Here is a 17,824-nt window from a genome sequence, read left to right as displayed (position 1 = left end):
ACTCACTCACAGATACACACACTCACAGACACAAACACTCACAGACACACACACACAAACAATCACAGACACACACACTCAGACACACACACACACACACACACACTCATAGACACACACTCACAGACACCCACACACTCACAGACACACACACTCACAGACACACACACTTACAGACACAAACACTCACAGACACACACACACTCACAGACACTCACGGGATATTGCACACGAGTCAGGTACTGAGGTTTTGATCTACCCGGGGTCCCCGCTGTAATTACCTGCCCGCGGCTCTCCTCTCTCCACTTGTCCTCCTCGGCAGCACTTCCACCTGCCTGTGTGACACGAGGTATATGCCGCAGCCCCCCCCCCCCAAAGCGGAAGCGGATGCCGCTGCAGCACCCACCCACAACCCCCCCCCGAAGCGGACACTACCCCACTCCAGAGGCGGACACCGCCGCAGCACCCCCCCCGAAGCGGATGCCGCCGCAGCACCACAGCATCCCCCCCTCCCCCCGAATCGGGCGCTGAACCCCCTCCAGAGGCGGACACCGCCGCTGCCGCAGCAGCCTACCTCCCACCCCGGGCAACAAGCGGGGACCCCCCCAGCCTACCTCCCGCCCCGGGCAGCAAGCGGGGACCCCCCTCAGCCTAAATCCCACCCCGGACAGCAAGCGGGGATCGGGGGCAGGGGGGGATAAAATCGGGGGGCAGGGGGGAGGAGATCAGGGGCAGGAGGGGGAGATTAGGGGCAGGGGCTAATCCAGAGCTGCCAGCCGGCCCTCTTCCCCGCGTCGACCCAATCAGGGAGGGGGATTATTTATTTATTTAAAAAATATATATATTTGGCGCGAGCAGGGGAATTCATAGAGCCGCAGCACGGCTCACCAGCGGCCTAAATCCACTCGCCACGGGCGTGTGGTTATGCGTATTTGTCGAACACTGTGTATATATATATATATATATCAGATGGAGCGCCTCCACCTGTGAGGGATCCCAGCGCAGTAGGATGATCCACACACAGGAACCAATAATAGTAATAACCACTCCACAAGTATGTAATAACGGCTTTACTGAACACATATATCTTATATTTCTACCCCACAATAAATATATATATATATATTTCTACCCCACAACCACAATATATATATTTTGTGGGGTAGAAATATAAGATATATGTGTTCAGTAAAGCCGTTATTACATACTTGTGGTGTGGTTATTACTATTATTGGTTCCTGTGTGTGGATCATCCTACTGCGCTGGGATCCCTCACAGGTGGAGGTGCTCCATCAGGACAGACAAGTGACACCCCAGGCTCCCAGAGCCGCCCTCAACTTTAATCAGCCGGAGGTGACGTAGACGAGAAGTGAGCTTCATAGCGTGTGTACCGGTTAATACGCATAGAGGAAAGTCGAGATTTCGTACCACGAATTGCTATTATGTACCAAATGTGAGTGCACATCTATATGTTTTTATTGTTCTATTTTTTAATACAATTTGAGATATACTGCGCAATTAGTATTTTCCATTATTTTCCTGGGTACACTAACCACGGATGGGAAGAAGTCATTAACAAAGGGGTTTTCATATGCGGAGTTCCTGATCCATTGCTCTATTCAGAGAGAGAAGTATCTGTGTACTGCTTTATTGAAAAGGAGAAAAGTGTGAGTGGAACTATTTTTCACTTAAAAAACAATGAATCTGCTTGAAATTGTACTACACTATGTCGCTTCTATTGTTTCTTTCATGACGTTGATGTGAACACTGGCGCTCCCCTGAACTTTTGAAGAACATTTGGATCCAAGAGACTAGAGAACAGTCTGTTAAAGGGTTTTCTGAGCAGCTTTTCAATTAGCACTACACACTGGGTGGTGTAAAGGATTTTTATTGTAGACTTTAAAGTCACGATACATATTCACTAATTGATCACAGTTCACTTTAATATTTTCAAGTCACTTTATTGCAGTTTTATTTAAGTTGTTTTCACTATTTGGACACTATGCACTAAGAAAGCGCCGACACAATTATTTCTTTCCCAGAGGCGGAGCCAGAAAGGTAACAGCAGTCTCTTAAGTTAGGGGGAAAGAGGGATATATATATATATATATATATATATATATATATATATATATATATATATAATATATATATATATATAAAAATATATAAATCTGGGAATCATAACATTTATAAATAACTTTAAAAGATATTTACATAGTGTACGCTTGATTCACAATTAATGAGGGCCATGAAACGTTCACATTTTGATACTGTTTGCTTTAATGATCTATGAAAAAGGAAACAGGTTTAAAGGCAACATTGTTCAGGAACATAGGGGGCTTTGCCAATTTTAGAGCAAAGAGAATGTGTTTTGACACAATGACATTGCACCTCTTTTTAAAACACATTTGCATCCAATGTACAGTAAGACATGTGACTCTTAATTAAATTGTAATAGTGCAGACTGCAGCCCTATTGTACGAAACTCTTATTGGCCTTGTAACAATCTGTACCAGATTGAGTAAAGGCTGGTAGTCCACACCACTTTAAGATTGGGCAGGAACTGCATTAGGCAGTGAGGCATTTAAAGTGAGCTTCTTAAGTGATATAGTTAGACTACAGTTTGACTAGAGGTGACTGGGGACTGCATCTACTGCAAACTCTTTTACTCAAGACAACAAACGGTAAGCTATTCAGATCACACTATGATCCCAAGCTTGTTAGCCTGCATAGTTTAACCCCCCACCCCTTTACAACTTATTCACTGCAGTCTCTCCCAAAACTGCCTGCACAAAACACTGAAACCCTGAATTGACCCTAGCATTGCAATGCAGCAAAACACTTGACAAGGTACAGGCTCACCCCTGCTGTTTAGTCTGCACACACTCACTCTGCTCACAACAGCTCCTTGCAGCACTGCCTACCTCTGGCATCATGAACCTGCTATGTCTTCTAACTTTTTTCTCTCTCCTGGCCTCATGGAGATGTTACTCCCTCTATCCACTACAAACTCCTCCATCCTGGCCCACACCCAACATCACCATACACCCTGGACTACTCAGAAGCCTTGCACTATCTACTGAATGTTGGTGGAGAACTCTAAAAACCAGCACACCAACCACTGCTCACTCAAATGGCAAACACCACAAATTTACAACTTGCAAACAACTAACCAAATTTCTACTCATACTATTACTCTCTCTAGCAGGTGATGTTGAAACTAACCCAGGTCCTCCCATTTCAGCTCTGTCCCATGCCCCTGAGAATTCCACCTTTAAATTCCAAAAAGGGCTATCTGTCGCCCATATAAACATCCGGAGCCTGCTGCCCAAACTGGATGAACTAAGGGCATGGTGCCTTATGCATAAACCCAAAGCCATCGTTCTTACAGAAACATGGATATCCCCTAAAAACCCTGATGCTAATTTCGCCATTCAGGGATACTCCATTTTTAGTAGAGATAGGTCAAAGAGAGGAGGAGGGGTGTTATTTTATATTGCAGACACCTTACAATTTACACTGTTAAATTGCCCACCAAGTCCACCCTCTTTTGAAACTCTAGTTGGCAAAATCTGCCTCCCCTTTTCTAAGCCCATCTTGCTTGCTGGCATCTACCGCCCCCCTAAAGCCCCTCTACAATCCTTGACTGATATCACCCAATTTCTTGGCTCCATTTCCTCTCTGAATGAGAAGAGTGAGCTGCTAGTTCTAGGGGATTTCAACTTCAATTTGCTTGACCCTAAAAACCACAAAATCCAGATACAACTCAAGTCACTTAACCTATCACAACTCATTTCCCAACCCACACGGATAAACCTGAAATCGCATAACCATTCCTTGCTAGACTGGATTCTCTCCTCAAACCCCAGCAGAATCCAATCCTCTGGCATCCTTCCTGATATTTTCAGTGACCATGCAATAGTGTACTGTGTAAGGAAAATTAAACCACCCCATTCAAGCCCTAAAGTTCTCCTCACTAGAACATTTAAAAACTTTAACCCACAACAGTTTCTGGATGACCTTACCAACTGCCCATGGCACAGAATCGATTTAATTCCCGACCCTGATTCTGCGCTCGACTATTTCCAATCCGAGTTCTTAAAACTCTGCGATACCCATGCTCCACTACGCAAAATAAGGGTACGGGGGGCCCACCTTCCATGGGTTACACCTGACCTTATAGCACTCTACCAGTTCAGGGATGCCTTGTGGAAAAGCTACAAAGTAACTGGCACTACCAAGGATCTCAATCACTACAGATGCATGCGGAACATGTGCACAAGGCAAACAAGGCATGCAAAAGCACAACATTACTCTGACAATCTCCACCAAAATACATCAAACCCAGCTAACTTCTGGAAGGTTATCAACAATATATTCCAGCCTCCTAACCATCAACAACAAAGTAATATCACTAAGGGGGATATTACTCTGACAAACCCCACTGACATTGCAAATGCATTCAATGATTACTTTGTGGGGTGTGCCACTAACTTATTAGCGAAACGCAGCACAAACCCCAAACATGAATCTCATCCTGGGAGTATCCCTACAGTCCCACCCCTTCCCAACACTGCCCACAATTTTCAATTTAGCCCAGTATCTGAAGAGGACATTACACAAGCGCTCCTCAAACTAAAACTAAGCAGCCAATGTGGACCCGACTTACTACAATCTAGGTTCCTACGACTTGGTGCCCCAGCCATTGCCAAACCAATTGTGTCCATAGTCAACTTTATCCTGTCTGCAGGTCATATCCCTAAGACCTGGAAAACTGCCAGAGTTGTCCCAATCTTCAAAAGTGGGGACAAAAACACTGTCTCAAACTACAGGCCAATCTCACTTCTCCCAATTCTATCCAAAGTTATGGAAAAATGTGTCCACTCCCAATTAAGCGATTTCTACACCAAGACAAATTTCCCTAGCCAATTCCAGTCAGGGTTTCGTCCCAAACACTCCACCGTAACTACCCTGCTAAAAGTTTGCAATGAAATCCAGTGTGGAATGGAACGGGGACAACTCACTGGTGCAGTATTCCTAGATTTTGCAAAGGCTTTTGACACAGTTGATCATGTTATCCTGCTTAACAAACTCCAGAGCTCTGGAATAGTGAAACATGCTTTAAACTGGTTTCAGTCCTACCTATCAGGAAGATCCCAACATGTGTCCATCTCAGGCTCTAACTCCAACCCCCTGGATATCACCTGTGGTGTCCCGCAAGGCTCTGTTCTGGGGCCCCTACTCTTCTCAGTGTTCATTAATGATCTTCCCACAGCTTGTAAGGAAGCCTCAATACACATGTATACAGATGACACAATCCTATATGCACACAGCCATAGCCTCTCTGACCTTCAACACATACTTCAGTCTGACTTTTTGAGACTCGAAAACTGGATTTCCCTAAACAAACTGTTTTTAAACACTGACAAGACTGTAACAATGGTATTTGGGACCAAGACTAAATTTGTAAAGCTTCCAGTGACTGAGCTCCTGATTAGAACCAACGCTAACACCACCCTAACACCTGTCACTAGTTTTAAATACCTGGGCTTATGGTTTGACTCCCACTTAATATTCGGGATGCACATTGATACCCTGACAACCAAGACCTATGCCAAACTAGGGGTACTTTACAGGAACAAATCCTCCCTAAGTCTCCTGGTCAGAAAGCGTATTGCACAGCAGATGCTAATGCCAATTATTGACTATGGAGACATAGTATATGGCTCGGCACCTCAAACCCACCTTAGCAAACTTGACACCCTCTACAATTCAATTTGTCATTTTGTTCTCCAATGCAACTACAACACACATCACTGCGAAATGCTCAAAGAACTAGATTGGTCATCACTAGAGTCTAGGCGCAAAGTTCACCTTTCCTGTCTCACCCTCAAATACTTTCTGGGCAAGCTACCCAGCTACCTGAACAAGCTCCTCGCCCCTACCACATGCAGCACCTATCACCTGAGATCAGACTCCAAAAGACTATTCATGGTCCCAAGGCTCAACAAAGTATCCGGACGTTCCTCCTTCTCCTTCCGTGCACCCCAAAACTGGAACAACCTACCAGAGACCCTCACATCCACTACCAGTTTAAGTTCTTTCAAATCTAAGGCTGTCTCACATTTTAACCTGGTCTGTAACTGTTTCATACACTCATAATATATATTTTCTTTAACTGTGCACGCAATGTCTTGTATATAATGTTTACCCTGTTCATTTATGTAACTGTATTTGTAACCATGTATTATTTGTCTTAACTCTGTGCCCAGGACATACTTGAAAACGAGAGGTAACTCTCAATGTATTACTTCCTGGTAAAATATTTTATAAATAAATAAATAAATAAGATTACGGCCCCAGTGTATACTGCTGCACGCGCGCCTGGCGGGCTGGCGACATCTGCACGTGTTAAAGCCGCGATCTGCAGTCTTTGGATGAGCTTACAGTGAGGAGCAGGAGATCCAGGGGGTGGGGGGGGCTTGGCGGGGGCACGGCCATGACATCACTCGCCTGTTTGCCCTCATTGGCTGACTCTCCGCCATGACGTGGTCAGCGCTCCGTTGCCACGAGAAAACATATACATGCGCTTGCAAGCAGTTACTGGGACGGCCCCATTGAGGGGTGGATCTTGTAACTGCAGCGCATGCCATAGCGAGGCCGAGGCACACACTGGAGCCGAGGCCTTAGGTTGCCTCTCTGATACATCTCATTATAATGTGTGTCATGTAACTCCTTCTTTAGACATTCCCTTAATTGTAGGCTGATGAACATGGGGCAAAATGTGTAGTAAAGTGCTTGATACATTGATGGGAGGGAAGTCTGTCTGCCGTCTGTAAGAGTGGGGGCAAGAAGGGGGGCCGTTGAGCAGGGATATGGGGATATTATTGCTATTATTTAGCCTACATACAGAACACCTACAAGCTCATATTGAACCCCCAAAATACCCACAACATATATAAGCATATAAGTTTCACAGAGGAGTGCTACTGAGCATGGCGATATATATATTTAAAACCAGAGACATAACATAAAACACAGACAAAGCTCAGTGCACATCCAGAAAAACTTATATACGGTACAGTGCCTAAATATACATGTATAAATAACTAATAAATAAAATGGTCTTTTAGGCACTGTACCGTATATAAGTTTTTCTGGATGTGCACTGAGCTTTGTCTGTCGTTTATGTTATGTCTCTGGTTTTAAATATATATATTGCCATGCTCAGTAGCACTCCTCTGTGAAACTTATATGCTTATATATATGTTGTGGGTATTTTGGGGGTTCAATATGAGCTTGTAGGTGTCCTGTATGTTTTATAATTCTTGTTCAGCTAGTCTTAGCTGATTGGAGAGTGGCAACCTCCTACCTAATTGAAGCTCACTCCCTCCCACATTTAAATGGTTAAAAGCTCACTCCATGGCATCTCCCACTCTCAGGGGAACTTGCCTGCTTACAGTGTGATTGTGACAAATCTATTACAGAGTGCTTTACCTGGTAATGTACAGGTTAATAAAAGCTTCAATCAGACTTAGAACTTTTGCAACTAATATTGACAGATTTATTATAAATCATTCTTCCTGGCAATGCACAGGTTATTAAGAATCTATATTAGTGTAGGGACCCTTGAAACGTGGTCTGCCGTGCAGTTGCTCAAGGGCTTACAACAATTTGGCCAAAATGTTAAACTAAAAGACCATTTTATTTATTAGTTATTTATACATGTATATTTAGGCACTGTACCGTATATAAGTTTTTCTGGATGTGCACTGAGCTTTGTCTGTGTTTTATGTTATGTCTTTGGTTTTAAATATTATTTAGCCTACAATTTTTATTGGTATATTAATCTCTATATAAAGTACTGAAGTGCCAACAGGAATCCCATTCGCTTTCTAATACTAAAAGCTTAAGTTGTTATATATGTGTATACAGGATGAATAATATGCTTAAATATTATTCAGTCATTTGCCAACATAATTAAAGTACTCTATGATGTTGATGTTTTAAATAAAAGGAGATCTTATTTTAACAATCATTTTTCACGAAAATAAACTTTTTGGACAATTCTATTTCCAAAGTTCCTCCCAGGGGATTTGGAAGTAGATGAAAGCTCTTCTTTTAAGTCATCTTTGATAATTTGGATACATTTAGTTCATGGACGAACCACTATATTTGTATTGGCCCAGAGAGTTTTAACTCCCAAAGGGTTCCCCTGGCGCAGACCACGGTGTTTCTTGTCTGTAACAGCGAATGGTTTACACAGCTGGGGAAGACGGTAGGAGAAAGAATGGAGGTACATTAACTGTAATTGTATGTGCCAGAACTGAAATCTAAAGCATACAAAGTTACAAGTGAATTAATTTCTTAAAGCTTTATACAGAAATTAAGTTAAAATATGAGAAAATATTATAACTGTCATTGCGTTTACCTCTCTCATATAGATGTTGTTGCTGAGTAGAGTATAAGGTCTTTGAGGCAGAGATTCCTATGTCTCGATATTTACTTTGCATATTTTGTTCTCTTGTCCCTGTCCTCTACTACTACTATTTTCAGTGTTTTTAAATGGTAATTCTGCAATGTGCAAAGTGATGTATCGAAAGAAACATTCATAAAAACGAGTGTACTGCACATGCCAGCACGGTAATGTACTTCGGTTGGGGCATCAGATATGAGACACAGGAAGATGGAAGATCTTCTTTGACGTACTTTTATTATGTCATATCAAGCTTAGCCATAGCTTTTTTAAATATTTAATTGCAATGCTCTGTTTCTGCAAACTAGGTTTGCAATATACTGTATCGTCCCTACGTCAACAATAAGGAGTTCAAAGAAGGTTCATGTTGCCACTCATTATTTCATCATAGAACATTTTCCATAATCCATCGTAAGTGACAAGTCATAAAAGATGAATAGGCGGAGATACTGAAAAGTTATCATGTTCAGCAACACTGTTTCTATCTTTGATCTTTTCCTATTAGTTTCTTAATCTGGGGACGTGGGGCTTGAACAAGACATCCAGTGTATTCTGTCATCTCATTGTTCCCTTTATTGTTCTTGGATTGCATGTTGCAAGCGTTCAGTCGACATTATGGAGTAATTATATATCCGCCAAGTGTCAGTCCAGGACATTTGTGGCCAAGCATTCCCATTGAAATCTATGGGGATTATCGTCCGCTTTGGCATATATATATATATATATATATATATATATATATATATATATATATATATACTGTAGAATAATGTCCTACGCCTTTTGCTATTTGTACTATGAGTACTATTGAAATATGAGAGAAATGTCATTGTATTATGTTAGTGGCTTAAAAAACAAGTGCCCTTTTTGAACTTCTATATTATTCTTAAATTCTTTGTTCACAACTATATATTTTTTTCCATATAACTTTAGGAACTATATCACACTTTACAAATTACAAGACATTTATAAAGTATAAAGCATATTATATTACTTGCCAGTAGAATATAAAAAATATTATTATAATTTGAACATTTAAGAAGGGGAAACTTCTAATTCAAAGGGACAATCCATGTCTCAATAGGCCCAAGTGTAATTCTAATACCTATTATACTTAATATCATACAGTGAAACACGCACGTTTAAGTATTTAATCAATCACCTGGTCCAGAGCTAGAGCATTAACCACTGTCATTTCTACTTACATTGTTTTCTCATGAGAAATACATTAAGAACACATTATTCCTGCCATTGGTATAAAGAACAATACCATTGCATCAATATTATATTTTATTCATCTGGTTCTGTCTTCAAATTTGTCAGTAGGCCATGCAGTTTTAAAGGTCTGAATTTGCCTTTGGGATTATACAGCAAATGTTCTCAATGTGTCTGATAGATATTTATGGATAGATTCCAAATTACACATTGAGTATGTAATGCTAAAATAAAATGTACTTTCTTCATCCTATATACTGTACATTTTGTAAACCAATCACTTTCTGATATTTATTATAGAAATGTAATGTTAAACATAATCTGTATTATTATTAAACGGAGTTAGTTTTCCTGAATATGACCCTCTGCACTTGGAGGAATTCTAAATGAAATAAAGTTTGTCTTTAGTTCAATATAGATCTATTATGTTACCATATACGATCTACTGTTGGAGGTCCTTTGAGTTTTAGTATAGGAGTATATTAAATGTTAAGTTTAAACCTGTTCAGAGTGATATCCACTTACATACAGTAGGGCTATTAATACAATTTAGTTCTCTATTCTGAGGTGTGCACCTCAATTAAGGGATTGTCTGCTGGTTTTTGATGTGTGACCCTATTTATGACCTTTTTGTAAATTTGGTAATTCCTCTCACATTACTCCTTTTCCTCTTTTCTTCCATGACGAACTTACTGACTTATGAATGATTAAGCGCTCAGCAATTACATACAGCAGTGATAATATTGCATGTACTGGATGAGCTATTGGAAGCACCTTATATACTGTATATTGTATATTTAGTCAATGGTGTCTCCAGCGCACAGTTAATAGCAAAGAAGAACATTAAGGCAATATCTGTTGCAAAATTACTCAACATTTTTGAACATTAGAGAACAAAGATAGAACACGGATGTGTTCCCCTTATGAGATATCATTGGATGATATGACACTGGGGGTTTTTGTTTGCCTTCCACTGGATCAATAAGTAAGTATAGATATAGGATAAAGTATCTGTTGTCTAAATTTAGCATAGGTTGAACTTGATGGACCTATGTCTTTTTTCATCCTCATCTACTATGTAACTATGTCACTATGTAACGGATGTGGGTTAACAGCAAAATACTAAACCCCCAATATTATGAGTTCAGGCAGAGTACAGTCCAATAAGCAGTAATAAAGATAGTCACTTATACGGTCATCTTATACTGTGGGGTAGCTGTTGTGCAGGTGTAGAAAGAAGATCTTGATGCTTGAATAGCAGCAAAAGTCCTGATGCTTGAATAACAGAAACCTCTCTCAAGAGCTTGGGAAAGGACACTGTTTTGCCAGAAACGTTGCTGTTATTTAAGCAACAGGACTTTTGCTGCTATTCAAGCATCAAGATCTTCATTCTACCCCACGGAGGATAGGATGACTACACGAGTAACAACAAAAGTGTAAAATAACAGTTCATTACTGATTATTGGACTGCCCTCTGCCTGGACCCATATTATTCAGGGTTTAGCATTATGCTGTTTACTCATATCAGTGATCTATTCTTGTTCAATCATAATATAAGCCTTCTAGTAAAAACAAAAAATTGGAATGTTTTTTTTAAACAAATATTGCCTTATTGTTTTTCTTTGATTTTGACTGTGCTGGAGACCATTGACTAGATATACACATTACATTCAGGTTATTGGAGACACCCTGTGTTCTGGGCACCAACTTTTTTTAACCACCTTTATTTTATAACAAAAATGTTGCCTCCCTTTTTTTGGGCCTCTGATAGGAGTGCTGGTCAAAAACATTTATTTTATCCTCATATAACCCCCAGAGTTTATCCCCCAATGTTGGGGGAAGCCCTGGTCGAACTTCAGGCGGTCAATGCTTCCAGATCAGACCCCCACCTAGAGTTAATCCCCCAATGTTGGGGGAAGCCATGGTTGTGTTTCTACAGCATTCCCTGGCTTAGAGGAAAACCTATCTGGCTACATCTGTATGTTGTTGCAACTGTTACAGCCATCTCTATTCTATTGATGTCCTTTTTGGAGATGAGGCTTCCAGAACTGGTCACAGTACTCACCAAGGATTTGTAAAGTGTCACCTATGCATCCTTTATCTGCCACTCTTAAAGTAAACTATAATATATCTCTTTGGCTGTTGTCAAAGAAAACCCATGGCTCAAGTAAATAATTGTGCACAATGAAATGTACTTACCACATTATAGTCTGCTCATCTAAATTGTTTAGATTCATGTATGTATAAAGTATATTAAAATATTTTTCTTTGATTGCATAATTGTATCTGACTTTGCAACCTGCATTTAATGTAAATCACTGACTCAATGTACAGAGTTAATTGAGTCAGCTTAATATATATTTCCTGCTGTGCTAAAGTTCAACTCATGTTGTCCGTTTCAAAGAAGTTGTCAGCACCTTTCATTAACTCCATTAAGATTGTTCTCTTAAGACCCATGAGAATAAAGAGACGCTATATTTATTCTTAATTACTAAATACATACCGTACATTTTCCACCAAACTATACATATATTTTACAATGTCTTTAAATGCTCTAATCATTTCAAGTGCCTAACTTTATACTGCATCAACAGATTTCAATTGAACTAAAGTGTGGCTAGATGAAAATATATACAATATTGTTCTTACCTGTTTTTCTCATGAATTTTTATAATTTCATGGGTTTGCTGTATTAATTGTTTCTCTAGCTTGTATGTAGATAGCGAATTCTCCAACAGCTGAATTTCTAGTCGTGATGTTTGATTAAGAACCTAATAGAGAGGGAAGACATGAGGAAGTATAAAATACAGAGAGAAATGTGTATTATTATATCTATACGATGGGTTTAGTAAAGACTACAGTTGTTGCAAGTTCTCATGGTAATAATCTGTCTTTATGTTTGCTACTATTTACAAACAGCAAGAAAAACTTGAACCCTGTTTTTCAAAATTGCGAGAAGCAAGGTAACACTAGTTAATGATGCATTGATTTGCAATATCCAATTAAGGAAGCCAAAAACAATTACAGTAGGTCACCGAACTATAATAAACTATTCAGCTTCTGCGAGGTGTAACATCAATAATTAAAGTCCATTATTTTGTCATAATTCTGGATGGAATAATAAAAATGGAAGAGAGGCAATTTGTGATAAAATTGCTTGTCTAACGGTTTCTGACACTGGGATAAAAACTGGATTTTTATAGGCAAACCCATTGTCTTCACCACTAGCTGACTTGTTACCACATATCTAATGATTCATATGATTCAGTTGAGAAATATTAATTGACCTGATTCAGCTGAGAAATGTTAAAGACAGAAAATCCTCAGAACGAAAGATATTGAAAGACAGAGCACATTGCCACTGTTCTCAATGGAGCCCACAGATTTAACCCAAAAAGAAGGGTCAGAAAGAGACCCAACAAAAAAATGTACTCAATGTCAATATAATTCCGGCACTAATGGCCAATCAGTAGATAGCTCTTATAGGTCAATTTTGTAACCAATGAAGGGTAAGTAGTATAGAGACCAAAAATAATACACTTTTATTTACATCTAATTAATCACACCAAATACTGTATAGTTAAAAATTATTAAAATTCCCAGTAGTGGAGTAGTATTAGAGAACTCAAATAATACAGATTGATGAATTATCCACCAATGTAGTTATAAATAGATAGTTCTCTAATGATGCAATCCAGTAAGATTAGCATATCATTAATTTCCTATAGGAATCGACCATGTGTTGTGTATGTTCAGTTTATGAGGATTCCAAAGACTTTTAGCAATTCATCCAATATAATGGTATTTAAAATTAAAGAATTCATGAACAGTACGACATGTGGCGTAATTTATCTCATGACGTGATTGCGGGAAAATGTACGTGGGAAAAACCCACAGACAGTTCAAAACACGAGTGCTAGAACATATTGGGAATATTAGGAATGTTATAGGAATCACTTTTCACTTTTTTTTAGCGATTTAGACCTGTGTTCGTTTGTGAGGATACAAACCCCATTACCTCTAAGTATAGCTACTTCACAGGACTATTAGCAGCATTAACAGATTATGTTAAATACATACATTTCTGCTAAGTAGCGCTAATTGATTTAGGTTTTAAATAGCACAATTTTCTTGTTAATAAAATGTATTGTGTTAGTGGGGATGGGAAACCATCCCTTTCCAGTGAATGATATATTGAGTTCCCTTGTTTATTAGGAGGTCGAGTGCACTCAATTCTTAGAAATACTCTTTGTTTTTCCAATTCAGTCCCTTATTTCTAAGTGCACCACTCATGTCTACTGGCTGAGCGGGAACTGCTCTTTCTTTAATAAACATGCTATAGATACACCTATAGCTAGACACGTGACTGAATTCCATCAAGGAAATAAAAATGTGGTGCACTTCGTGGCTATTGAACATATCCCATGCAACCCACAGGTGGCAATTGGGATAGACAACTACAGTAGAGGCAACGTTTATTCTAACATTTGCTGTAACCTAGCCGGGTTACATTCTGGGTATGTGCTGGGTATGTGCTGGGTATGTGCTGGGTATGTTCTGGGCTAGTTTGAGGCACGTTTAAGGCATTTCTGCATTGACTAACGACCCATAGGATTAACACAGCAGGGATCCCTGGCAGTCCCATTCAGTTTGAATGGGACTGCCAGGGACCCCCCGCTGTTAATCTGATAGGCCATTAATCAATGCAGAAATGCTGGGGCTAGTTTAAGGAAAGTTTAAGGCATGTATTCAGAATGTACCTGGGTGTACCTGGGTCTTTTGGGGAATTGCCACTGGTTTTTGTTAGAATAAGAGTTGCCTCTACTGTACTCCCATGACAATGTCGATGGATTTTCCAACTACAAACCCTGTCACCCTTGGGATTAAATGAAGGTTTAATTTATTCTTTGTATCTCTAGTAACCTATACAGTAGGTACATCAAGTTTTATTCAGGAATATTAGACACTAGCTTATATTGGTCGGTCTGATATTGTGAGGATCAGTGCAAGGCCCCGCCCCATCACGCATCTCGCAACGTCTCTAATGACACATGCCTGCCACAACCTGCGCCCAGGCACCGCGCTGCTGGAAGGGCAGACACCGCAAGGACCGTTCCCAGGCTCCACCCCTATGACACATCCCGTGACATCACAGCTGAAGCACGTCAGCCACAGCCTGAGCGCAAACGCCGCCCACTCAGAAGACTGACACTGCGAGGACCGCCTCCATGCCGACATGCGCACCGCACAGCACACATAGAATATGTGCAGACGTCGCACCGACACAAGCATACAAGTTGTTAACTGGATCACGTATTCCACAGCTGCTACGGGCTCCACCCCTGCCTATAACTACACAGCATACTGATGATGCTCACTCCCTGCAGCCTTCCCATTGGCTCTCTCTCCTTTATATGCTCTAACAGCCCCTTTGGCAAATTGGCCGAGCATAAACTTTCTTTTGTGCTTACCTCCTTGCTTCCTGTTGCCTTGCCTTGTTCCTGCTTTGTATTTTTGACCTGAGCTTGCACCCGGACTCCTGACTTCTCTGACTCCTGGACCATGGCTACGGACTCGACTACTCTTCTCTCTCTACCCCTGGACTCTGGCACCACATCAACGACTATCCAACCTTCTCCTCTCCTTGACCACGACAAGTACTTAGACAACTCTGAACTCTCCTACCCTGACCCAGCTACACGACTACGACTCTGCACTCCGGATGTGCCTGCTCAGTTGTTGGTCGGTGGCTATCAATATCCCCACCTCAGCCTCGCGGTCCCGCTTTGTTTTTGGTGAGCACTTGTGACAGATACTAACTGGGTGCATTTGTATGTATCTTTATATATACTTTTATATATATATATATATACAGCTTATCCTCATTATAAACGGAGTCGCGGGAAAAAAATGGCCGCCGCAAAAAAAAAATGTTTGTGGTGGTACTGCGTCCGCCGGAGGGGGAAAGCTGAGAACTCTCCCAGCATTCCCAGACCCGGTAGGGCAGCGGCAACCGCACACAGCACTTACCCGGCATCTGGAAGCTCTTCTCCCTGTCTCTTTTTCCTGCTTCTGCTTCCGTCTTGCGAGAGCAAGCTCCCTTAAAGAGACAGTGTGTCTCTGTGTGTGTATTTGACTGTGTGTGTGTGTGTGAGTGTGTGTGAGTGTGTGTGTCAGTGTGTGTGTGCAGTGAGTGTGTGCAGTGTGCTGTGAGTGTGTGCGCCATGCGTGCAGTGTGCTGTGAGTGTATGCAGTGTGCTGTGAGTGTGTGCAGTGTGCAGTGAGTATGTGCAAAAAAAAAATCATTTTTTTTAAATTCAGGGTCAACACTTAAACCGCGTTATAGCGGATCGCACTATAACGGGGTTGAGCTGTATATATATATACCGTATTTATATATATATATATACCGTATTTCCTCGATTGTAAGAAGCCATCGATTGTAAAACGCACCATCGATTTGACACTTACAATCAAGGAAAATTACTTTTTCACTATGTTTCAGGAGATGTTCCATATCAGCGAAGGAAGAAGCGGGCGGCGCCGGTGGCAGAGGTCCCACGTCTGCAGATGATTCAAGATGGACAGCGGGCAGGCGGGAGTGCGGCGGCGGCAGCACATGTCCCAAGTCTGCAGGTGAATGAAGATAAGAAGACGGTGGGCGGGCTTGCGGTGATGGCAGCAGGAGATCATAATAGCAGGAGAGCTGAGCAGGAGCAGAGCGGCATAGGGGAACGGCTTGGGAAGTGCACACTGTAACCGAAAGTCAGACACCGGTCAACTTCCGGTGTTACAGTGTGCACCTCCCAAGCCGTTCCCCTATGCCGCTATGCTCCTGCTCAGCTCTCCTGCTATTATGATCTCCTGCCGCCACCGCACTCCCGCCCGTTGTCTTCTTATCTTCATTCACCTGCAGACTTGGGACCTGACCTGCCGCCGCCGCCGCACTCCCACCTGCTGTCCATCTTCAACCATCTGCAGACGTGGGACATCTCATGCCACCGCCGCCCGCTTCATCCTCCGCTGACATGGGACCTTTCCTGAAACATGGCAAGTGAAAAGATGGGGTTAGTCCTGCAGACACTTAAAAAAAAAAAATTTAATACATCGATTCTGACGCACCCCGATTTCAGACATGTGAAAATAGGAAAAAAGGTGCATCTTAGAGGAATCGAGGAAATAGGGGATATATATATATATTTATATATATGTATTTATGCATGTATGTGTATATGTATGGATTTGTCAATATGTATATCTATATACATAGCTACAGAAAAGGATTTTTTTGGTTTTGTGGATTACATCTGGGGATCCAGGTATACAATAATAAGAAATGTTTTGATCTGTATTAACCATTCGGGGCAGATCACTTTAATGGATCACACACTCATACACCAACCCATTAAATAAGACTATTGAGGTCCATCTTATACCATACTATACATACTCTATTCAACATAATATCTACTACATGTATACTAATATTTCCATCTGCTCTTGTCTAAAAATCCGTGTTTGAAACTTCTGATGCAAATAGCAATGACTTCTTGGTTACTAGTGTATCCCACGTCTACTATCTATGAGACTCGCTAACAGTCTGTATCCATATGTCCTTCATCTTATCCATCTATCTGCAACATTATCACAGCCTTGTGGGTTGTCCCAAGAACCAGTCAGACACAATGCATATACTTTTTTTAATAATATATGTTACTAATCGTCCATTTTGCAAATATCAATTCATTTTAATAATAGTGCGTTTAGTGAAAGAAATAGGAGTAGTCTGTTTATACTGCTGATGTCCGTGCTATTCACCACTCGGGAAGACCCAACCTGATTGGGTTATAATTTGATACCTTATTCCTATTGGTTAACGGAGCTACGGCTTCCGTTGACATAGAGGATAAATACTCACCGTAGGGAAGGGAAGGTTAGAATATCCCATACCCACCTCCCCCTCCCCCTCCCCCTCCCTCTGAAGAAGCGTGAGGACACACAAAACATATGTCAGCAAAGTAGGACGACGCTACGGTGATGTCAGGGAGTAGCTGCAGTCCTTTTCGATCCTAACATTTCGGCTTGTTTACCGGTTACTTTTTGTTTGCATTGGGTTTGCTGAAACCCCCT

At 41.1% G+C, this 17,824-nt stretch overlaps 1 protein-coding gene across 2 annotated transcripts in view; it reads right to left on the bottom strand.

Annotated features, from left to right (window-relative positions):
- Positions 1 to 17,824, bottom strand: part of ANGPT1 (angiopoietin 1) — a 375,883-nt gene that overhangs the window by 169,008 nt on the left and 189,051 nt on the right. For both annotated transcript variants that reach the window (XM_075582478.1, XM_075582477.1), the window contains exon 3: positions 12,344 to 12,465. In XM_075582478.1, coding sequence (XP_075438593.1) covers positions 12,344 to 12,465 — 122 coding nt within the window. The remainder of the gene's footprint in view (positions 1 to 12,343; positions 12,466 to 17,824) is intronic.

This window comes from Ascaphus truei, chromosome 2 (genome assembly GCF_040206685.1).
Source record: "Ascaphus truei isolate aAscTru1 chromosome 2, aAscTru1.hap1, whole genome shotgun sequence".
Classification (NCBI taxonomy): domain Eukaryota; kingdom Metazoa; phylum Chordata; class Amphibia; order Anura; family Ascaphidae; genus Ascaphus; species Ascaphus truei.
The sequence above is the reverse complement of the archived record's forward strand: the minus strand, read 5'-3'. Positions and strand labels throughout refer to the sequence as shown.